Here is a 26,096-nt window from a genome sequence, read left to right as displayed (position 1 = left end):
CCAAAAAGAGTCTCATTAAGAGATCTTATCTACTAGATTAAATGATCTTTTGATTGGTCCTTGCCCACCTACCAAGCTTTTCAACTAAGCTCCTTCACTAACTCTCTGACTTCAATCAAATTTTGAAACTTTTGCAACTGTTGAGTGAGCAAATTTGGATGAGATTTTCATGTGCCTCTAACAGTTTATCCTTGGCCCAATTTTTGTCCATCTGCACTCCTAATGATGGTCTCAAACAAAGATCGGGATGATTAGACAATTGAGTTGGATATGGTGGGGTTGTAATGTGGCTCACTCAGCAACTCTGAATTGAAACTGAATTATGGACTGGTTTTTGCAGCTAGTTTGAGTGCCTTAACCCATCAATTTGGCTGCCATTTTTTGTTAATTAGCAAGATAGTGTTCTTTGAGCCCCCGACCATACTTTACCATTCTTTTTTCCCAATTTTGTGAAACGTCCCTCAAAGGTGTCCACCGTCTTGCTAAAGAATGTCTAATTTAATGCAATTTGTTCCTTTTGACCCAATTTGATCAATTTGACCTAGACCAAGTTCAATTTCAAGATTAATTAGGAGGAAAATGATAAAAATGATGATTTAAGGGTTTGGGATGAATTTTGTAAAATTTACAAATTGGTCCCTCAGCTTTTGAAATTTGCATTTTGGCCCCTCATTTATTGTTTCAATTGCAATTTGATCCCTCAAGGCTTGGTTAGTCACACATAGATCCTCAACTCCAACTTTCTCTTCTTCTTTTCTTTTCCCTTTTTAAAAAAAAAAGAAAAATAAATTCATTTAAAAACTATACTAAATGCTTAGGTAATCTATATGCAATAATTTGACCCAAAAAAATTTTGTGGAAGAACAATTTCCCATTTTTCAGAAATGATATTTGGGTAGAAATTTAAGTGTCGATAGCTATCCGATAGATGATGAATAAAGGATCCATCTCTGTTTTCTCATGCATTTTAGATTTTTTAATCTTTCCACTAATTTATTTTCTATTTTGATTATTAAATTTTTCATTGTTGATTGCATACTCAAGAGATCATTCGTTGTATGTTAGAGGATTGAGATTAAAATTGGCAAGGACTACTTGCAAAACAGTTTTGAAATAAAGAAAAAAAAATTGTGAAATGACATTAGATTAATCTAGTGTAATCAAATTTTCGTAGTTATTTTGACCAAAAAACAAAGTTCTTGTATTTATTAATATCTAGTTTGCGGAAGTAAAATGTACTCTCACTTTTTTTACTTGGTTTTCTAATCGACCTATGATAGATTAGTGATGGCTCTAAAAGGTAAAATAAATTGCATGTTGAATCAAGTACCAAGTTGCAATTGATAGGGGTTAAGAGAGTCCAAGCCAAGCATCATCTTAGTAATTCATTAGCTTTTCCTAGGTGGTTCACCTTTGGGAAGGTCACGATGTAAATCACTCTATTGGTTGATAATTGATATAAGAGTTAGTAATTTGAAGCTTTGATTAGTTCCAAATAAAAATTCGTAAGTTAGTGTCGCGATCGGGTACGAGCGCCTAAGGAGGCTAATGGCTTGACTGAAATTATTAAGCCTAGACTCTCCCAAGTCCACCAATTCATGACTTAATGGTTCAAGTTTTTAACCTGTAAATCAATTTTTAAAATCGAGTCGCCACTAATCGATTTGGGGTGGGTTGATTAGAAACCCAAGTGAAGTATCGGGAGAAATACTCACTCCTGCGCAACCAGAAAAATTAGGATCGGGGACTTGATTACACTAGTTAATCACTAATGCCCTTTCGGTACCTAATCTTGTTTAAACCTTGAGGTTTTTTGGATGTTCGAGGGATTTTCCATGCATTTTGGGAGGAAAAACATTTTTGAGTCTTTTTCTAATTTTTGGACATAAAAGGGATTTTTTGGTATTTTTGGAAAAATACAAGTCTTTTGGCTTTTTTTTTCTGAATTTTTTTGGCTTTTTCATGAATTTTTGGCTTTTTTTTTGGGTTTTTGGCATTTTTGGACAATATGGAATATTTTTTATTTTTTTGATTTTTCGGAAAATAAAATATTTTTAATATTTTTCAAAATATTTTTGGAAAATAAATTATTTTTTATTTTTCTCGATTTTTTAGAAAATAAAACATTTTTCAACATTTTTAAATATTTTTCAATTTTCGGAAATTAAAACGTTTTATAATATTTTTCTAAAATAAATTATTTTTTATTTTTTTGAAATAAATTATTTATTATTTATTATTTATTTAAAAATATTATAAAAACTGAACCGGGTCGGAACCGCGAGTTGGGTCTCGACCAAGCCGGCGAGCCGCACGCGGACGGGCCCGACTCAGATCTTTTTTCTTTTTATTTTTTACTTTAAATGAAAAGGCGTCGTGGCCGGGTGTTTAGGGACACCCAGCCCGACCCGACAACCCGGCCCCACGGCCCGACTCACGACCCAGCTCCCCTGCGAAAATCCTACCCGGATCCGACCCGACTCGCAACCCGACCTCCGCCGCCCTCGGGATTTACGGAATCCCTACCCGGTTCCCGATCCGGGTCCGACCCGACAACCCGAGATCATGACCCGGAAAATCGGGAACCCTAGGGTTTCCAAATCGAGGCGCCGAGGAGGTGCAGCGGCGACAACAGCGATGACGGCGGCGACGGCGGCGATGACTGGACCGAGGAGAGGGAGGTGCGACGGCGACGGTGACGGCGCGATACCTGCTCGTGACAATGGCGCGATGAGGACGGCGATGACAGCGAGACCCCCGCGAATCTCTACTTCTATGGCATCTCTCTCTCTCTCTCTCTCTCTCTCTACTCCTCCCTCCGGCGAGACCTAGATCTCGGCCTACTTGTCCTTGGCCCCCCTTTCTGAAGTCTCTCAGTTGGGAGGTTTCGAGGATCTGCAGTCCTCAACCCTTCGCCGGCTCTCTCTCTGTTCGTGCCTCCCTCTGCCTGTGTCCGACTACGGAAATGAGGGCCTATTTATAGGCCGAGGGGCAACTGGACAACAGAGCTCAACCAGCGGCTGCCACAACCCTCGCCGGCCGAACCGACGTCCCATCCAACACCAACCACCCCCCTGCTTCACGTGCGCCATCGCTATTTGTCCACTCCCTTCCCCTTCATCGCGCCCCCTACGCGTGCGCTGCAGAGGCGCGAGGAAGGAGATGACCTGGTGAGGCCGGGCCGAGGCGGAAATGGGCCTTACGGGCCCATGCGAGGACTTTTCCACTTTTTTCTGTTTTTTCGTTTTTTCTGAAACAGACAAAATAAAATAAAATAAAATCTTTTTTTAAATAAAATAAAATAACCTAATTAAAAACAAATAATTTAGGCGTCAACCGTTAGTAAAAAACTTTGCTAAGCAAATTATAGGAAAAAAAGTTGGTAATTTCTCGAGAGTTTTGGTAGGATACCAACAAGTTATCTGGAAAAAAAAAATTGCCAATCAGTTTTATTTCAATTTTTAACACTTATCAGCAATTATTGAGACTTATTAGCATGGAGAAATTCATGTCTCTCGTATGTTTACTCTGTCTTTTCATGTAGCGGCACAACAATCATCTAAAACAGAACTTTTGCATCCAATGCTGATACGATGTCGCAAAGTACTCGGTAAAGACACATAGAAACCCATTTATTTTGTTTAATGATCCGTACTACATAGGCAAGGCAACTGAATATTTTGCAGACAATCACCAATTATATAAATGAATAGAAGAATTAAGGAAATGACATTGAAGGGAAGTCTTCATTAGTGTGAGCTTTTATTGGTGTTGGGAGATCGAGACTCTCGAAATCTTCTTTCCTCAGAGAGTTTTTTAGCAAACCTGCGTCAGAGATATAGAGTTAAGTTTACGTACTCGTAGATGCAACATTGATCATAATTTAATTCATTGATTGTCATGAATGGACGTGTTCGAGCACCTCTTTAGAGCGTCAGCATTGGTGGTTCCTTCGGTGATCGGTTCGGATAACCCCGTTTCAAGGTTTACCCTTGAGACGGGCTTCTTCATCAATCCACACAAGATTCTCCAAGTTCTCCTTCGTAGCGATGTCGGCAAATGAATCTTTCCCGGTTAATGTATCATCCTGCATTTGCAAAAAGAAAACGAGAAAAAAAGTTAGCGCATTTTTCGGATACTTATCTTATAGTAACTCGATTAATATCAAATTAATTGGTGTATTTTGTATGCGCACTTTTTCTACTTGGACGTATTGTTCATGCATACCCTTCTCATGCGTCATATAGGTTGATACCTGACAAATTGATGGTTCTTTCTTAGATTGAATTAGTATCTTCTATCAAGCACAAAGTGTAGGTAATCTCGAGACGTTTCAGTACACACGTGTGAGAATTACCACATTTTCTCGAGTGAGCGTGTGAGGTGTACTTAGTTCTGAGATCACGTAATAAGCGATAGTAGCTCAATTTTAATTGACCGAGCTTACTTGGATTCTGAGGTAGTTGTCTTCAAAATGGAGTGCTTGAAAAGTTGCAGAAATATGCAAGTCCACCATATCTGCACTTGCCGTAGTGAACACATCCACCGAGGGAACTGAACCGCCATGAAGAAGCCAGTCCACGGTTCCCCATTTCGCGGCCATTTTGGCATTGTACTTTCGCTCTATCTTTGGGGAACCCGTCCCGATTGAGATCACGAGAAATCGTCCATAGTTCATCTCTGCAAACGGGAAGAAATCGGGACTGGCGTTGGCTGTCTCCTTAAACACCTGGGCTATAGCCACCAATGCCTAGTATGGAAGTATCAAATGGTAAGAATTAAGTGATGTATTGATCATATACCGAGATCAAGGTGTCCCACTATGAAAATAGTGATGATTAAGTACAGGATTGTTTGCAGCGACACCACCATCTATAAGATGGAGTTCGCGAGTGCATCCTTGAACGTCCTGATTCTTGAAATTGTGAGCTGGTAGATAAGTCGGGGCGGCGGATGTCCCAATGCAGATATCCGAGAGTCGAGCATCCAGATATGGAGATCTTACAACCTGAAGGACGAGATTGATAGTTTTCTTAGACCTCCGCACATGTCCTTAAGTAGCAAGACATGCTCAAATACCCAGAGAATCTAATGCTCTTATACTTTAAATTCTGTCAATCAATTTGAATTGGACCTTCTCTTTGTAAACATTCTAATGTATATATGGGGGACTTTCGTTGAATACAAATGCATATTTGCCATTTTGTCAAACTCTCAGCATGGCTTACTTAATATCATTCCATGGCAACCAAATTTTTGGGCCAAGATGGTCTCACATATAGCTCAATCCCTCTGCAGCATCATCTATCATTAAGCATGCCTGACTATAGAGTATTCAACTACTGGTGTAGCCTCGACTCGTCATTATTTCAACTTATGTTTGCCTGAACAAGGAGTGGTCTTGATGATCAAAAGCTTAACTTTTTTAAACGCAATTTCATAGACAAAGTATACCTAAGATTTGAGAGAGAGAGAGAGAGAGAGAGAGAGAGAGAGAGAGAGAGAGACCTCATAGGAGGAGAAAATGGTGGGCTGAAGACGCTCGACGTCGAAGGTTGGAATGATGACATGGGTCAATGTATCATGCAAACGAGCCTCTCCAAGTTTCTCCCTTATTAGCCCATGAAGATATTTCCCATCATACTTGGGACCTGTCAATGACTTCACCAAGTTTCTTACTCTCCCCCACAATCCCCTGGTCAAATTTGCTTCATCAATACTTGCACCGTCAAAAAAGAAGTATGAACAGAAATATTGGTGCTTTAGCTTAACGTAAGTTAACAAGAACTGGGTATTGATAAACTAAGCCAAGTTACTGAAGCCCAGAGAATCTGTTGGGAATAACGGATCCCCGAAAAGCGGATTCGACACTAAATCGAACTCCTAAATCAATGCGGAAGACGAAGCCCGGGAAAAACACGTTTCACCGATCGTAAAGCACACCACGGATTCGAGCATACCTTGTTAGCCACAGATTAGACACCAATGCTGAAGTGAGGAAGAGAAATAGGCCATGTTCGATCCGATGACAACAATTCGCTTGAAGGGAAGACGGCGTCGCCACTTTTTGCTTACTGTTCTTTTTGGAGGGAGAGAGGGAGAGGAACATACGTGCGGTATTCCAACGGGTGTCTTCCTCTCTCTCTCTCTTTCTCCTTTTATACTACCCTCCATCCACGGGCCCTAATTCCATGGGTCAGGCTTTTAGGCCCAACATGGGCGGACGAGCCTTAAGCCCATCTCATATAAAACCATCATCTCCCACTCGCACATGGTGGGCTGAATAGAATTCTCTTTACCTCTCTTCAACATTCATACCGGTGAATAATCCGTGCGACCAGCATACTTTGAGAGCTCGTTGCCATACATCTGTTAGGAATATATAGCAGCTCATAATGGCATCACACTCCAAGTAGATTTAGTATGCAGCACCCTAGATCGATTGATCATATTTATATCTCTCTTGATCTCTTTTAAACAATGATATATATATATTATATTCACAATTATGATTATCACAAAGACAGTCATAATTGGTTAACCGGTGAATACAAAAACTACAATGTGATTCTCCAAATTCGATCTTCCTCTTTCCTTCAAACTCTTAATTTCAGTTCAACTTGCTTTTCTAGAAATGCCCCATTAGATCGAATCAACTCATGACCATTGGCAACATCCTAAGATAGCAAACACTAAATAGAAATCTTGAGAATAAGTAAGAGTCATGAGGGGACTAAAAATTGAGGAACTCTTTTCCTCAAGAGTCTCACACGTCATAAAAGTTGAGATCAAACTTTTTGCCACTCTTATTGGTCGGCTCATGCATACGTAGTATGAAATACGTATTACGGTATTAACTCCTTTCCCATGGAACATATGTCTATACCTTTCAATACCGTACAGATGATAGTTCAGACATACCCAATGTCTAATTGAGTTCACGTATCTATTCATTCACAAAATTCATTAGAACTCACATCTGGCATCATAGACAGATAAAGTAAAATATGTGGGGTATTTTATTTTCGGACATAGTAAGTATTATGTCCTCATCTTAACACCCAGTTAAGACGACATACGTATTTTAAGCTTGAGCTCTCGATTATCACCTAGATAATAAGCTTAAAAACAGTCCAATCTCTATTTATCACACAGTAAATAGAGGCGATTACCCGTGTGAGTGGGCTAATCTTATATCTGTCCGACATACTTTCTCAACTTAAAATAATACACTAAGCATTAAGATGCATAAAGATCAAACAAAGATTCATAGGCATTAATGATGAAAACACAAATTCATCAAATGTGAACATTTAGGGAAATTACAATATTCAGTACATCAGCCTCTACACAATCCTAGAGATTTCATATGGCCACAAAAACACATCTCTAGGTATTGGCTTTTCCATAGGATCTGCTACCATTCTATGCGTAGTATGTACTCTAAGTTCACATCTTTTCGTGCAATCATATCTTTGACAAGATTATACTTGGTATCTATAGGTTTGGTCTTGCCATGATATTTTGGATCTTTGGTGTACACTTTTGCTACTTGGCTATCACTATTAACCAACAATTAATCTGCAGCACTTCCAATAACACCTAAATGATCCAAAAAATCTCTTAAGTCAAACATCTTCTTTTATTACTGCTGATAATGCCACGAACTCAGTTTCTATCGTGGACAAGGCTATACACGTTTGTTTCTTACTACTCCAACATATGGTGTCATTATTCGATAAGAAAACAAATCGAGACTCCTCTCCAATCAACATCAAAATAGCCTTTGAGTTGCAGATCCTTTCTATAATAACTCAACGTATAATCAGCAGTCCCCTTTAGATACCTTAGTATTCATTTAACAGCTTTCCAACGTGCTTGACCTGGATTGGATTGGTATCTACTCACCATTCCAACTGCATAACATATGTCAGGTCTTGTACACATCACAGTGTACATAAAGCTTCCAACATCACTAGCATAAGGAACATGTTTCATTTGTTCCTTCTCTTGTGGAGTCCTTTGACACAGTCCGTGGCTCAATCCCTCGCCTTTAGTAATATGAGTATCTATGGGTTTACAATCCCATATCATTCATCTCAAAGTTGGAAGACAACCAACTCTTGACATTATTAACAAACTCCATATTACTTCTGGCAATTAGTATATCATCAACATATAATGATATAATCACAAATTGATCCTTGGATCTTTTGATATATACATAATGATCCTCATCTATCATTGTAAAATCATATGCCATTATGGCATTGAAATCGTATATAACATTGTCTTGACGACTGCTTAAGGCCATATATCGACCTCAAAAGTCGACATACCTTTTCTTCTTGGCCTTTCACTATGAAACCAGCAGGTTGTTCCATATATGTTCCTTCCTTTAATTCTCCATTGAGGAGAGTAGTCTTTACATCCATTTGATGTAACTCAAGATCCATACTAAACACTATTACCAGAATTATGCGAATCAAGGTAAATCTCACTACAGGAGAAAATGTATCTTCATAATCAATATCTTCATGTTGTTTATACCCCTTCGCCACAAGGCGAGCCTTATGCCTTTATATCGAGCCATCAACTTTACGCTGTATTTTGAGAACCCACTTGTTCCCAATAGCTTTGCGTCCTATTGGAAGATCAACCAGTTCCAAACTTGGTTTGACTTCATTGACTCAATTTCCTCTTTCATTGCATGAATCCATTTTTCCTTACTAGGGCAATTCAAAGCCTCATTAATATTTCTTAGCTCATCCTCATCTTGTGGAGCAACCATAAAAGTTTCCCCTTCAATGTCAAAACGTTGACCGGGAATACTTTGGCGACTTGTTCGCTATATGGGAGAATGTACACTTAGCACATCATTCCCCATTATGCTCCCACTCGGATTAAATAATGACGATATCATCTCATCATGTGGTTGTAATTGAGAATGAGTTGAATTCAATTCATCACTTCTCATATTACTCCCACTTGGACCAACTCCACTAATATCATTATCTTGATCCAATGTTTCAAATAGGAAGTAATCTTCCCCTATTTCGCCCTTCTTAGGAAATTCATCCACTAAAAATGTGACATCCCGTGATTCAAAATTCAGTTATTCTCCCACTTTCCTGCTCACCTATGAACACATACCCTTTCAAGTGTTCGGAGTATCTCATTAAAATACTCTACTTTTATCTGGGACTCAATTTCCCAAACTTGTGAGAGGACTCATGAGTATAAGCAGCACAACCCCATAGCTTAAGAAAACTTAAGTCCGGTTTTCTACCTTTCCATAACTCATATGGAGTGGAACTAACTGATTTGGAAGGCACCCGGTTAAGTATATAGGCAACAGTTAACAACGCATCACTCCAAAAAATGATATGTAAGTTAGCATGCGCCATCATGGACCTAACCATTTCCAGTAGGGTTCTGCTTCTTCTCTCTACAACACCATTTTGTTGATGAGTATATGGAATAGACAACTGTATTTCTATTCATTTTCATCACATTATTTTCTGAACTCATCAGATAAATATTCTCGACCTCGATCGGATCTCAATGCTTTTATTTTCTTGTCTAATTGATTTTCTACCAAGTTCATTAAACCTTTTGAAACAACTTATTGCTTCAGATTTATGAGAAATCAAATAGACATATCCGAATCGAGTATAATCATCTATAAAAGTGATGAAATAAACAGCCCAATGCCTTCTTCTCACAGTCATTTAACCACAGACGTCAGAATGGATTAAATGCAGAGGAAATTCAGCTCTTTTACTTTTTCCAAATGGTTTCCTTGTCATTTTCCCTACTAGGCAATGCTCACATATGGGCAAATCGACTTTTTCAATATTGCCCATCAAGCCATTTTTGGCTAGTCTATTTATACGTTGTTGGCCAATATAACCAAGTCCAGCATGCCACATAATCACATTATTATCATATGAAGTAGAAGACGTGAAACAAGGGAATAACAAATATTGATATCACCACAGTCAACATTTAGTACAATGAAACCATCTAGAAAGTGACCACAACTATAGTAGTTTGAATCCAAATACAAATCTACACCTCTTTTATGGAAGTTCATATAAAAAACAAAATTAACCAACACCAAAACAGACGTTAAATTTCGACGAATCTCTAGAGCATATGGAACGTCATGTAGGAACAAGATGCGTCCACCACGCATGTTCAATTGGCAGGTGCCAATCCCTTTAACTTCATTTCTGGAGTTATATCCCACATAGATCCACTTAGTTCCAGTCGGTATCGTCGGAATTCCACGAAGGATTCTCTATCCTTCGCTACATGGTATATCTTTCCTGAATCTACAGTCCACAAAGAATTGGATTCAGCCAATAATTCAGAACTTGACATATAATCAAAGTTCTCAAATGTACAAGAGATGTTTACCTTTTTCGGCTCACAATAGTTGCGAGCATAGTGACCTTTTCTTGTCACAATTGTAAAACCTCACACTTGAGGACATTTTCCTCTTTTGTGTTGGTTAACTCTTGATTTCTTACAACAAGGACTTGATCCTTTGCATTCCCACATATTGAACGAATCAATACGCTTGCGCTTAGAGCTCAAAGCCCTTTCTGAGCTAGGACCAGCATAGCCAATGTCTATTTTCGGCTCAAATGCCGATAGGCTAGCTCAAGGTGGCGCACAACATCCTCTAGATCTTTCATAATATGGTCAAGAGCTTCTAGTGCTTCTTGCTTTTCCAGCACATATTGAATCTTCATATTCAATATTTCACAATTGTTGCTGTTCATATCAGCAATTACATTCTTAGTTGCTGAAACCATCAATCTGAACACATCAGACATATATGCACAAATAATTAATGCCTATCATTTATGCATCCACTTTGCACAGACCCATCATATCAATGAATAATTTCAAGTAAGGTTTCAGAATCAAAATGTCACTATATTTCCAATCATCATCCAAAAAATCCTAACTTAAAACTATCATTAATATAATTGTCTTATGCAAAATAAATTCTATGAAGTTACAAAAACTTCTATAACTACCCACAGACTAACTACCCACAAAGCAATCAGCAATAATGAAAGCAACGAGATAATATCTAACATCCAATAGAATAACAATGCTTTCACATAATACAACTATACATTACACTAAGCAATATATACAGAGAAAAATATCAACATGGAAAGAGATATTTACACCCTTAAAACATCTCATGATTAATCTAAGAAATAAATAGGGAATGACCATTCTAATCTATCAGTCAAAACATCTGAGAAAACTGAAGGCACATTTGCCAACCATGGAAAAACTTTTGGAGAGCTTTCATGTCGCCACCAAGGCGCTTTTACTCTATGCCATGTGACGCTCAATCTAAGGGTTGAAGTTTTGGCCAACTCAATCCTATAGTACTCTCTTACAAAAGCTTCCACTAGCCCCCTGTAATCCAGGACCACGTTGACCTCCCATAGCCGATCTAACACTACTTGCCATTTAGGTGGAAGAGTGTTGATTAAAGCTGGCACCTTCTCAAAATCTGGCATGAGATGACCATTCCAGATGATCTCCTGATCATTTGATTGACCCTGACCATGTGTGATACTAAATAACCATCAAGCCACCGATAATCAGCTAACTCTTTCATCAGCCTTTTCAGTCTAGCTCTTCCTTCGTCCGTTCTCAGGATTGCAGGTATCCTTGCATAACGTATCATAGTTCCTGCAATAAATGCAGAACCAATAAATGGATCACTTATAATCCACAATAAATAAAATGGAAAATACATAATTTTCCATGATTCATGCAACAAATGTAGAATAAAAAATGGATTACCTCTAACCCATACAGACATAATTGAAACAGAAACAAATTCCTTTTTCTTTTCTTTTTTTCGGGTCAACGGTCAAAGTCAACGGTCAACGGTCGTCGGTCAACGGTCAACGGTCGCCGGTCGCCGGTCGTCGGACGTCGGACCGGTCGGACCGGGTCGAACGAACCAACCGCACGTGCCGTGCACGTGCGCGGCCTGACGTCACGCAGACGTCAGCCGGCACGTGCCGCGCGCATGCCAGGCGTCCGCGGTCGGGTCGGGTCGGGTCGCCGACCGGTGACTGCCCGGCCAACCGCCGTCGGCGCTGACGTCAGCGATGACGTCATCCCAGCGGTTACCGACCGTTGGATGACGTCATGCTGACGTCAGCATGCGTCGGTCCGCCGACCGGCGCGTGCGGTTCGCCGCTGGCGTCGCGTACGTGCCGGTTCGCCGACCGGCACGTGGGGCACACGCACTAGCCGATATCAGCGCTTCGGGCACGTCGCACCCACGCGCAGCGGCTTCTGGCCACGCATGTGGGCGCGTGCGGCGTCTTCCGGCGACGCACGACATGTCGTCGGACTCGCCTCGATGAACCCTTTCACCCCATGCATTCAAAAATTGATTTCGACTTACGGAAACTCGAAAAAATTGATGAACAGTGCTCGGGTGTCAGGATTTCTCGCCCCGATCCGTGCCGGGCGATTTTCTTCGCGAAAATTCAATCAAAAAACATGAAAAGGGTCGGGAAAACATGAACTCGGGCTCTGATACCAATGTTGGGAATAACGGATCCCCGAAAAGTGGATTCGACACTAAATCGAACCCCTAAATCAATGTGGAAGACGAAGCCCGAGAAAAACACGTTTCACCGATCGTAAAGCACACCACGGATTCGAGCGTACCTTGTTAGCCACAGATTAGACACCGATGCTGAAGTGAGGAAGAGAAATAGGCCATGTTCGATCCGATGACGACAATTCGCTTGAAGGGAAGATGGCGTTGCCACTTTTTGCTTACTGTTCTTTTTGGAGGGAGAGAGGGAGAGGAACGTACGTGCGTTATTCCAACGGGTGTCTTCCTCTCTCTCTCTTTCTCCTTTTATACGACCCTCCATCCACGGGCCCTAATTTCGTGGGCCAGGCTTTTAGGCGCAACATGGGTGGACGGGCCTTAAGCCCATCTCATATAAAACCATCAGAATCAAGAACAGATTGATGAAATTATTGTGGTCATGAATGATGTACCTCTTCTGTGGGAAAATCTTGGGACTGTGCTCGAGGTAAAAGGACCTAATGTCCTTGGCCGCAAAGAGAGAGCGATTCTTCTCATTAGGTGCAGTCAACATGGCCGTCACTAGACCGCTTGTGCTCGTTCCTGCTATGACGTCGAAGTAATCCGCTAGTCTAGCATCCTCACCGTCTAGCTCCTGTTAGGCATAAAACATAACTTTTGGAAGAAAGATCGAAACGGACTGGACTTTTTAATACGGTAGACCTAAAAGCTAAGCCAATGTTTACCTGGAGTTCAGACTCCGGGAAAGCAAGAATGGTGGCGGGGATGATTCCTCTAATTCCACCTCCATCAATGCTGAGGATCGTGATGATGTTACCATACGTAGGAGGCTGGACTTTGGCGAGCGATGCCATGTTTTCGTATGATTGGAAATACTCAGTTGTAGTCAAGATGAGCGAAACTTGTCAGATGATGTTTCGCGATGTCTCGTGCTTATATAGAGGTTCAAGCTAGAGATGAGGTTCAAAGATCATTATTTTGAAGACGAGTTCCCATTGGATGAGAAAATTCGGAGAACGAGCAATGCTCGTACTGGTCAAGTCTTCGTGTTTTGTGGGTCGGAGTTGGAGAGGCCCCCCACCTTGTTTTGTCCTAAATTTCTTCTCAGTTCAAAACTCTTCATAATTCACTTCGAGAATACTTGAGATATAAGCAATGATTTCATTGATAAGTAATATGTCAGGCACTTATTAAGTAACTGGACACGGAATTTTTGTAGATAAGTCTCATAACATAATTTTTAAATTGAGATATATATGAATCAATATCTTTGCATTATTAATAATCGATAAAGAATCAATGCTGGTCTAGAGCGAGGGCTGCTAGACCTATGTGAGGGCTAGCAACCCTCGCCAAGATTTGGGAGATGGTCGCCACCCTCTCCCATTCTTGGCGAGGGCTTGGTAGCCCTCAGCCACATGCCAAAGACCTCGTCAACCATTGCCACCGTTTTATTGGTGATGGGATGGAAGCCACAGGTAGAAGGGAGCCCTTGTCCTTATTTTTGCCTTTAAAAATAAAAACTTTTATCTTTTTCCAATTTTTAATCTAATTTAATTAAAATTGTGTTTGGACAAAATACTCCCAATTAGTTAGAATAATTTGCTGGCTGGTGAGGTTAGGCCCTTTTTTTTAAATAATCATAACTATTTCAGACCTTTATGAAAAAAAATAAGGGTATTTTTAACATTTTTATGAAATGGTTTTCACTTCAAACCCTTATTTGAGAAAATAAATGCACTCCATGCTCTTATTTAAAAAATTTCCTTATTTTATTAGCATGGGAATTACATTTAGACAAAATATACAAACCTTTACGTCATTTCATCTATATTGCATTAAAAAATACAAATTTTGATTAACTATTCTACAATTATCATATAAAAGATATAGGGAAAATTGTCCAAAAAGTCTTAAACGTATTACACTTTTGCCAATTGAGTCTTAAACATTTTAACTTTGCCAATTGAGTCATAACCCTTTTCACTTTTTGTTGATTCAGTTCATCCGGACAAATTTGACCAGAAAATGCCGACGTGGACGCCGACGGTGTTACGTAGAATTGTCAGCGTTGACATTGATAATTTTTAATAATATTTTAGTATTTTTTTGAATTTTTATTATTTTTATTATTTTTTCTGTTTTTTTCTGTTTTTTCCCTTCTTCTTTTTTTTTTTACTTTCTTGGCCTTCTCCGGTGACCAAAGGCCGGCCACAGCCAGCCGCCAGGCCTCGCCCACCGCAGGCGAGGCCCAGCCAGGCGAGGACAAGCCCCGGCGAGGGGAGCCCCTGCCCAAGCCAGGGTGGCCTCGTCGGGCATCGACCAGGCAACAACAATGCCGAGCAAGGCCACCCTGGCCTGGGTGAAGGCCGGCCTCATCAGATCTGGCAGAACCCCGCCAAGGCTCGCCCTCGCTTAGTCAAGCGTTGGCCTCGCCCAGACCAAATCTAGCGAGGCCGGCCCTCGCCCTTGGCTGGGTGACAGCGACGATTTGCGACATCACCGATCACGAATGATGAGGAGGAGAAGAAGACGACAAGGAAAAGGAGAGCCAGAAACAATCGGATCAGTATGGACAAATTCTTGCTCTCGCTCATCGCACGACCAGGGGCGAGGGTCGGCCATGCTAGATTTGGTCTTGGCGAGGTCAAATCTCGCCTGGGTGAGGGTGAGCCCCAGCAAGGGCTCCCCTCACTAGATCTAATGAGGCCAGCCCTCGCCCAGGCCAAGGCGGCCTTACGTGGCATTGCCCAGCTGACGCCCGGTGAGGCTGCCCTCGCCAAGGCTCGTCCTCGCCGGGTCGGGCCTCGCCTGTGGCGGGCAAGGCTAGCTAGCTAGTTGTGGCCGTTGGCTAGCTGTCACCAATGGCCGGCCACCAGCCGTTGCTCGTGATCGGTGGCCAGCCACCGGAAAAGGCCAAGAAAGCAAAAAAAAAAAACAAAAACAAAAAAAGGAAAAACCAGGAAAAATAATAATAATAATTCAAAAAAATATTAAAATATTACTAAAAATTATTCACGCAAAGCACCGGCAGTCCTACGTGGTACTGCCAGCATCCACATCACCATTTTCCGGCCAAAATTGGCTATATAGACTGAATCAGCAAAAAGTGAAAAAGTTTAGCACTCAATTGGCAAAATTAAAAAGTTTACAACTGAATTGGCAAAAGTGCAATAAGTTTAGGACTCTTTGAACAATTTTCCCAAAAGATACATAATCCAATACAATGAAAGTTACATTACATGATATAGATTATATATCAAAACTAATTATGAATAACAGATCCACTTTGTAATTTAAGGGATTGCAAATTCCGAGCTGTATACCGAATCAAAATCGATTATGAAAATGAAGTCGTGAATATGACTTTCTCTCATCAAAGGGCGGACCGTGGAAATGTTTGGAAATTCCAAATGGCCCTAGGAAGAGCGCGAGAAGCACGCGTCATCGTGCACCAGGGAAAAGACAGAGGACCAAAGTACACTCGACCTAACTGAGGCGAAGTGAGAACAGTGACCGCCCATTTCCTAAGTTTGATTATGATGGTTTTATGTGATGGGCTTAAGGCCCGTTGCCCATGTTGGGCCTAAAAGCCCGGCCCACAGGATTAGGGCCCATGGATGAATGGGTACGTTTCTATTTTTGAGGGAACATATATAAGGGAGGAAAGAGAGAGACGAAGACACTCGTTGGCATAACGAACGTACGTTCCTCTCCCTCTCTCCCTCCAAAAGAAAAACGAGCGCAAACGGCGACGCCATCTTCCCTTCAAGGCCAATTGACGTCATCGGATCGAACATGATCGGTTTCACTTCCTCAATCTTTAGCATTGGTGTGTAATCTGTGGCTAACAAGGTATGCTCAAATCCGTGGTGTGCTTTAAGATCGGTGATACGTGATTTTCCCGGGCTTGTCTTCCGCATTCATTTTAGGGGTTCGATTTAGTGTCGAATCCGATTTTGGGGAATCAGTTAATCCCAACATTGGTATCAAAGCCCTAGTTCATGTTTTCCCGACCCCTTTCATGTTTTTTTATTGAATTTTCACGAAAATATTCACCCGAGCACTGGTTGTCCATTTTTTCGAGTTTCTGTAAGTCGAAATCGATTTTTGAAGGCATAGGGTGAAAGGGCTCGTCGAGACGAGTCCGTCGACATGTCGACCGTCGCCGGGCGACGCTGCACGTGCCCACACGCGCAGCCAAAAGCCACTGCGAGTGGGTGCCACGCGCCTGAAGCGCTGGCTCAGCCAACGCGTGCGCCACACGCACCGGTGACGGACCGGCACATGTGCGATGCCGCCAGCCGGTGAATCGGCACACACCAGTCGGCGAACCAACACGTGCTGACGTCACCATGACGTCACCCAACGGTCGGTAACCGCTGGGATGACGTCATCACCGATGACCGTTGGCCGGCCGGCGACCCGACCGGCAACCTGACCCGACCCGACATGCGTGGGAGCCTGGCGTGCCTCGCACGTGCTGATTGACATCTGCGTGATGTCAACCCGCGCACGTGCGCGGCACGTGCTGGTCGGTTCGTCCAACCCAGTCTGACCGCCCGACCGGTTTGTCCGGTCCGACCAACAAGCCCAACGACCGGCGACCGTTGACCGGTGTTGACCCGTTGACCGACAAACGATGACCGTTGACCTGGAAAAAAAAAGTTTCTTTTTCAATTATGTCTTTGTGGGTTAGAGGTAATCCATTTTTTATTCTGCATTTGTTGTATGAATCATGGAAAATTATGTATTTTCCATTTTGTTTATTATGGATTATAAGTGACCCATTTTTAGTTCTGCATTTATTGCAGGAACTATGATGCGTTATGCACGAATACTTGCAATCCCAAGAACGAACGAAGGAAAAGCAAGACTTAAAAGGCTGATGACAGAATTAGCTGATTATCGATGGCATGACGGTGATTTAGTATCACACGTGGTCAGGGTCAATCAAATGATACAGGAAATCATCTGGAATGGTTATCTTATGCCGAATTTTGAGAAGGTGCCGGCTTTGATGAACACTCTTCCACCTAAATGGCAAGCAGTGTTAGATTGGTAATGGGAGGTCAACGTGGTCCCGGGTTATAGGAGGCTAGTGGTAGCTTTTGTAAGAGAGTACTATAGGATTGAGTTAACCAAAACTTCAACCCTTAGAATGAGCGCCACATGGCACAGAGTCAATGCACCTTGGAGGCAACATGAAAGCTCTCCAAAAAAAATTTCATGGTTGGTAAATGTGCCTTCAAATTTCTCAGATATTTTGACTGATAGATTAGAAGGGTCATTCCCTATTTATTTATTAGATTAGTTTGAGATGTTTTTAAGTGTTGAATATCTCTTTCTATGTTGATATTTTTCTTTGTATATATTGCTTAGTGTAATGGATAGTTGTATTATGTGAAAGCATTGTTATTCTATTGGATGTTAGATATTATTTGCTTTCTGTTATTGTTGACTGCTATGGGTAGTTTATAGAAGTTTTTGTAACTTCATAGAATTTATTTTGCATAAGACAATTATATTAATGATAATTTTGAGTTAGGATTTTTGGAGGATGATTGGAAACATAGTGACCTTTTGATTCTGAAACCTTACTTGAAATTGTTCATTGATATGATGGGTCTCAGTGCAAAGTGGATGCATAAATGATAGGCATTAATTATTCGTGCATATATGTCTGATGTGTTCAGATCGATGGTTTCAGCAACTAAGAACGTAATTGCTTATATGAATGACAACAATTGTGAAATATTGAATTTGAAGATTCAATATGTGCTGGAAAAGCAAGAAGCACTAGAAGCTCTTGACCATGTTATGGAAGATCTTGAGGATGTTGTGCGCCACCTTGAGCTAGTAGAGGACCGCTTAACGGCATTTGAGCCGAAAATAGATATTTGCAATGCAGGTTCTAGCTCATAAAGGGCTTTGAGCTCTAAGCGCAAGCGCATTGATTCGTTCAATATGTGGGAATGCAAAGGATCAAGTCCATATTGCAAGAAATCAAGAGTTAACCAACACAAGAGAGGAAAACGTCCTCAAGTGAGGAAAATGTCAAGGGTGAGGTGTTACAATTGTGACAAGAAGGGTCACTATGCTCGCAATTGTTGTGAGCCGAAAAAGATAAACACCTCTTGTATATTTGAGAACTTTGCTTATGTGTCAAGTTCTGCATTATTGGCTTAATCCAATCCTTTGTGGACTGTAGATTCAGGAGCGACAAACCATGTAGCGAAGGATAGAGGATCCTTTCGTGGAATTCCGACGAATACCAACTGGAACTAAGTGGATCTATGTGGGAAACAACTCCAGAGCTAAAGTTAAAGGGATTGGCACCTGCCAATTGAACATGCGTGGTGGACGCAACTTCTTGCTACATGATGTTCTATATGCTCCGGAGATTCGTCGAAATTTAAGTGTCTTTTTTTTTGTGTTGGTTAAGCTTGTTTTTAGTGTGAACTTCCGTAAAAGCGGTGTAGATTTGTATTTGGATACAAACTACTATGGTTGTGGTCATTTTCTGTATGGTTTTATTGTACTAAATGTTGACTGTAGTGATGTCAATATTTGTTATTTCCTTGTTTCACGTCTTCTACTTCATATGATAATAATGTAATTATGTGGCATGCTAGACTTGACCATATTAGCTAACATCGTATGAATAGACTGGCCAAAGAGGGCTTGTTGGGCAACATTGAAAAAGTAGATTTGCCCATATATGAGCATTGCCTAGTAGGGAAAACGACAAGGAAACCATTTGGAAAATGTAAAAGAGCTGAATTTCCTCTGCATTTAATCCATTATGACGTCCGTGGTTCAATGAATGTGAGAGGAAGGCATGGAGTTGTTTATTTCATCACTTTTATATATGATTATACTCGATTCGGATATGTTTATTTGATTTCTCATAAATCTGAAGCATTAAGTTGTTTCAAAAGGTTTATGAACTTGGTAGAAAATCAATTAGACAATAAAATAAAAGCATTGAGATCCGATCGAGGTCGATAATATTTATCTGATGAGTTCAGAAAATTATGTGATGAAAAAGGAATAGAAAGACAGTTGTCTATTCCAAATACTCCTCAACAAAATGTTGTTGCGGAGAGAAGAAACAGAACCCACTGGAAATGGTTAGGTCCATGATAGCGCATGCTAACTTACATATCACTTTTTGGAGTGATGCGTTGTTAACTGTTGCCTATATACTTAATCGGGTGCCTTCCAAATTAGTTAGTTCCACTCCATATAAGTTATGGACAGGTAGAAAACCGGACTTAAGTTTTCTTAAGCCATGGGATTATGCTGCCTATACTCATGAGTCCTCTCACAAGTTTGGGAAATTGAGTCCTAAAGGAAAGTAGAGTATTTTAATGAGATACTCCGAACACTCGAAATGGTATGTGTTCATAGGTGAGCAGGAAAGTGGGAGTATAACTGAATTTTAATCACAGGATGTCACATTCTTAGAGGATGAATTTCCTAAGAAGGGTGAAATAGAGGAGGATTACCCCTATTTGAAACCTTGGATCAAGATAATGATATTAGTGGAATTCGTCCATGTGGGAGTAATATGAAAAGTGATGAATTCAATTCAACTCATTCTCAATTGCAACCACATGATGAGACAACGTTATCATTATCTAATCCAAGTGGGAGCATAATGGGGAATGATGTGCAAAGTGTACAATCTCCCATATGGCGAACAAGTCGCCAAAGTATTCCCCGTCGACATTTTGACATTGAAGGGGAAACTTTTATGATTGCTCCGCAAGATGAGGATGAGCCAAGAAATATTAATGAGGCTCTGAATTGCCCTAGTAAGGAAAAATGGATTTATGCAATGAAAGAGGAGATGGAGTCAATGAAGTCAAACCAAGTTTGGAACTAGTTGATCTTCCAATAGGACGCAAAGCTATTAGGAACAAGTGGGTTCTCAAAATAAAGCATAAAGCTGATGGCTCAATATAAAGGCATAAGGCTCGCCTTGTGGCGAATGGGTATAATCAACAGGAAGGAATTGATTATGAAGAAACATTTTCTCTTATAGTGAGATTTACCTCGATTCGCATAATTCTGGCAATAGTGGTTAGTATGGATCTTAAGTTACATCAAATGGATGTAAAGAATGCTTTCCTCAATGGAAAATTAGAGGAAGGAACATATATGGAATAACATGCTGGTTTCATAGTGAAAGGCCAAGAAGAAAATGCATGTCGACTTTTGAGGTCGATATATGGCTTTAAGCAGTCGTCAAGACAATAGTATATACGATTTGATAATGCCATAATGGCATATGATTTTTACAATAATAGATGGGGATCATTGTATATATATGAAAAGATCCAATGATCAATTTGTGATCATATCATTATATGTTGATGATATACTAATTGCCGGAAGCAATATGGAGCTTGTTAATACTATCAAAAGTTGGTTGTCTTCCAACTTTGAGATGAATGATATGGGATTGTAAATCCATAGACACTCCTATTGCAAAAGGTGAAGGATTGAGCCATAGACTGTGTCCAAGGATTCCACAAGAGAAGGAACAAATGAAACATGTTCCGTATGCTAGTGCTGTTGGGAGCTTGATGTATGCTATGATGTGTACAAGACCTGACATATGTTATGCAGTTGGAATGGTGAGTAGATACCAATCCAATTCGGGTCAAGCACGTTGGAAAGCCGTTAAATGAATACTAAGGTATCTAAAAGGGACTGCTGATTATACGCTAAGTTATTATGGAAATGATCTGCGACTCTAAGGCTATTCTGATGCTGATTGGAGATGAGATTTAGATGAAAGAAAATCTACCTCTGGATTTGTTTTCTTACCGAATAATGACACCATATGTTGTAGCAGTAAGAAACAAAAGTGTATAGCCTTGTCCATGATGGAAATTGAGTTCGTGGCATTATCAGCAGCAATATAAGAAGATGTTTGGCTTAAGAGATTATTGGATCATTTAGGTGTTATTGGAAGTGTTGTAGATTCATTGTTGGTTAACTATGATAGCCAAGCAACAAAAGCGTACACCAAAGATCCAAAATATCATGGCAAGACCAAACATATAAATATACCAAGTGTAATTTTGTCAAAGATATGGTTGCACGAAATGATGCAAACTTACAATACATATCTACGCATAGAATGGTAGCAGATCCTATGACAAAGCCAATACCTAGAGATGTGTTTTGTGGCCATATGAAATCTCTAGGATTACGTAGAGTCTGATGTACTGGATTGTAATTTCCCTGAAGTGTTCACATTTGATGAATTTGTGCTTTTTCATCATTAATGCTTATGAATCTTTGTTTGATCTTTATGCATCTTAATGCTCAGTGCATTATTTTAAGTTGAGAAAGTATGTCGGACAGATATAATATTAGCCCACTCACACGGGTAATCGCATCTATTTACTGTGTGATAAATAGATATGAGACTGTTTTTAAGCTTATTATCTATGTGATAATCGAGAGCTAAAGTTTAAAATACGTATGTCGCCTTAACTGGGTGTTAAGATGAGGACATAATACTTACTATATCCAAAAGTAAAATACCCCACATATTTTACTTTATCTGTCTATGATGCCAAATGTGAGTTCTGATGAATTTTGTGAATGAGTAGATACGTGAACTCAAGTTAGACATTGGGTATGTCTGAACTATCATCTGTACGGTATTGAAGGTGTAGACATACGCTCCATGGAAAAGGATTTATTACCGTAATATGTATTTCATACTACGTATGCATGAGACGACCAATAATAGTGGCAAAAGTTTGATCTCAATTTTTATGTCGTGTGAAACTCTTGAGGAAAAGAGTTCCTCAATTTTTAGTCCCCTCATGACTCTTGCTTATTCTCAAGATTTCTATTTAGTGTTTGCTATCTTAGGATGTTGCCAATGGTCATATGTTGATTCGACCTAATGGGACATTTCTAGAAAAGCAAGCTGAACTAAAATTGAGAGTTTGAAGAAAAGAGGAAGATCGAATTTGGAGAATCACATTGTAGTTTTGTATTCACTTGTTAACCAATTATGACTGTCTTTGGGATAATCATAATTGTGAATACAATATATATATATATATATATATATATATCATTGTTTAAAAGAGATCAAGAGAGATATAAAAGTGATCGATCGATCTAGGGTACTGCATACTAAATCTACTTAGGATGTGATGCCCATTATGAGCTACTATATATTCCTAACAGATGTATGGCAACGAGCTCTCAAAATATGTTGGTCGCACGGATTATTCACCAGTATGAATGTTGAAGAGAGATAAAGAGAATTTTGTTCAGTCCATCATGTGCGAGTGGGAGATGATGGTTTTATGTGATGGGCTTAAGGCCCGTCCGCCCATGTTGGGCCTAAAAGCCCGGCCCACAAAATTAGGGCCCATGGATGAAGGGGTACGTTTCTATTTTTGAGGGAACGTATATAAGGGAGGAAAGAGAGAGACGAAGACACCCATTGGCATAACGAACGTACATTCCTCTCCCTCTCTCCCTCCAAAAGAAAAACGAGCGCAAACGGCGACGCCATCTTCCCTTCAAGGCCAATTGACGTCATCGGATCGAACATGATCGGTTTCTCTTCCTCAATCTTCAGCATTGGTGTTTAATCTGTGACTAACAAGGTACGCTCGAATCCGTAGCCGTTGGCATAACGAACATACGTTCCTCTCCCTCTCTCCCTCCAAAAGAAAAACGAGTGCAAACGGCGACGCCATCTTCCCTTCAAGGCCAATTGACGTCATCGGATCGAACATGATCGGTTTCTCTTCCTCAATCTTCAGCATTGGTGTTTAATCTGTGACTAACAAGGTACGCTCGAATCCGTAGTGTGCTTTAGGATCGGTGATACATGATTTTCCCGGGCTTGTCTTCCGCATTCGTTTTAGGGGTTTGATTTAGTGTCGAATCCGATTTTGGGGAATCAGTTAATCCCAACAGATTATTATGCCCACACGTGACTGGCCCCAACAGACCACCATATCCTCTCGTTTAAAGCAAGATTTTCATGGCGACACTGAAGAAGGTGGAGAAGATGACTTGTTCCTTGACTCAGGCCCCTAACACAAAACGACAGCACATGGGGCGGCCGGTACCAGGTATCAAAATGATCTTTGTCCTCTGTTTTGTGCCACGATGAAAAATTTGATGATAAAGGTGATTTATTATTGGAATGAATACTCCACCAGATGAATACAATGACACCACCAACTTTGGGACGAAGGAGCTTGGATAAACTATAATGGTTTTACATCTTTTTCTTTTTAGAGATCCTTTTGCAGAATGTTATAATGAAAAAGTGACAAATTGTAAGCACTTCAATATAAGTAAAGATGTGTTTAGATCATAATGGGTATAAGCAAAACCTTTTGGTATAAAGCATAAGCATCTTGAAAAATTTTGCTCCAACTCAAAATTCTAAAATTCTATAAGTCTATAAGTTATGTTAAACTATTTTGACCTAAAAATAAGTTTTTGTACCCATCAAATTTCGTAGTGATATGCAACTAAGTCTGCAGTAACTGTTTTCATTTTCCTTTGCCCCCACAAAGTGATTAAAAAATATTAATAAGCAATTTTAAAATCATGAGAATGTGGTTGTTGTTAGAAGTTTGTTTTTAAAACAAATTAAATGTATCTTTCCTTGTCCCACATAAGAAAAGTGGGAGAAAATTGACCAATTAGTAAGTGTGAATTTTTTTTTAGTGTACCTAAATAAATGATTGGATGTGAGCTAAACTCCACCATACCAGCATGCAGGTGTGTGATTATTAGGCGTATTCGGTATGCTTCAAAGTCCGATTTGATTACTCTAAAGATCTAACTTTATTATTTTACTTGATTCAAAGTCATATTTTCCCAACAGTTATTATAGACAAACAAAACCCACATTAATATCAATTTTATCATCTCTTGTTTTTGAACCCACTAGAAATTTTTTAGATTCGTACTCATGGAGAATGACGAAAGGAAAGAGGACAAAGGACTGTCATTTTTCCGGGTTTCGCGGGTGGGGGACGGAGATGGTGATTGTGATGGAAAAGTGGCACGCAATCCCGGATGAAAAAATGACATGCAATGACAGCTTTTATTAAACTTTTATCAAAACATTCGTGACAAATATGTTTATTGATGGAGACCTGCAGGGTCTAAAACCCAAAATTACCATGGGGTCAACTTTAATTTCGACCATTTTAACGAACTATCAATGATAAGTTCATTATTCAACCAAAAAAAAATTGTTAAGTTTATAAAATTTGCTGGGGCCATCTCAATGTGGCTTCCCTTCCCCATTCTCAATGGCCATCGAAACAATATAGTTGCACGAATAACAATACTAAAGTCAAACAGTAGACAATAAAAGTATCAAAAAAATCATAAACATTTTGTGATTATATCATTTAGTCTTAAATTTTTTTATTAATATCAATTTAATCATAAACATTTTGATTTGAAGCTAATTCAATTCTTCGTATTAATTTTGGTCAGATTTTGCTGACTGATCACCGATCGACCGACATGATACAATCGATGTTAATGTAGATAATTTTTAATAATTTTTTAATTTTTTAAATTTTTTATTCTTTTTCTTTTTCTTTTTCCTTTTTTGTTTCTTTTTCTTCTTCTTTTTATTTTATGTTCTTTCTCCGCCTCCTTCCTCCAATCGATCGTCAGACCTTGGCAATAAGTCGCCGGCCTTTGGCGAGCCTCATGGCCACTAGTGAGGCTTGAGCCCTCGTTAGAGGCTACGAGGGCTCCTCGCACTAGGCAACAAGGTTTGCCCTTGCCGGATTTAGTGAAGTCAAGTCTCGCCCATGGCAAGCGAGGCTTAACTCACTAGATCCGACAAGATCAAGCCTCGCCCAAGCTTGTCTTGTGGCTTCATGCTGAGTTGGTGAGGCTCTCCTCATAAGATCTAGTGAGGTCAAGCCTCACTAGCCATGGGTGAGGCTAGACCTCGCTAGATTCAGTAAGGCCACCGTTGCGGCTTGGGTAACCTTGGTCGAGGCTCGACCTCGCCAAATCCAGCGAGGGCAAGCCTCGCTACCTAGTACAAGTAGCCCTCGCGTCCTTTTGGCAAGGGCTCGAGCCTCGCCAGTGGCTATAAGGCTCGCTAGAGGCCGACGAGGTTGAGGTTGACCTCGGTGACCATCGCCTTTGGCCACCTGCCAAGGTTTGACAACTAGCTAGAGGGAGGAGGAGAAAGGAAAAAGAAAAATAAAAGGAAAATAAAAGGGAAAAGGAAAAATTAAAATTAAAATAAAAGGGAAAAGGAAAATTAAAATTAAAATATTAAAATATATATTATTAAAAGTTGTCCATGTTACACGATCGTGTTATGTTAGCCAACAGGCACCCGGTCAAGAAAATCCTACTAAAATTAGGCGAAAGGACTTAATTGGCATTAAGTAAAAATGTTTAGGATTAAATTAGCACAAAGTGAAAAAATTTA

The 26,096-nt window shown here is 40.2% G+C and overlaps 1 protein-coding gene across 1 annotated transcript in view; it reads right to left on the bottom strand.

Annotated features, from left to right (window-relative positions):
* The window catches only part of LOC104451161 (patatin-like protein 2), a 33,991-nt gene extending 20,521 nt beyond the window's left edge, over positions 1-13,470 (bottom strand). Inside the window, 8 exon segments of the mRNA XM_039315713.1 lie at positions 3,923-4,018; positions 4,020-4,087; positions 4,448-4,750; positions 4,847-5,008; positions 5,509-5,695; positions 10,024-10,026; positions 13,069-13,250; positions 13,342-13,470. Coding sequence (XP_039171647.1) covers positions 3,923-4,018; positions 4,020-4,087; positions 4,448-4,750; positions 4,847-5,008; positions 5,509-5,695; positions 10,024-10,026; positions 13,069-13,250; positions 13,342-13,470 — 1,130 coding nt within the window.
* Positions 13,471-26,096: the final 12,626 nt, after the last annotated feature.

This window comes from Eucalyptus grandis, chromosome 6, assembly GCF_016545825.1.
Source record: "Eucalyptus grandis isolate ANBG69807.140 chromosome 6, ASM1654582v1, whole genome shotgun sequence".
Classification (NCBI taxonomy): Eukaryota; Viridiplantae; Streptophyta; class Magnoliopsida; order Myrtales; family Myrtaceae; genus Eucalyptus; species Eucalyptus grandis.
This window is presented reverse-complemented; position numbering and strand designations above follow the sequence as displayed.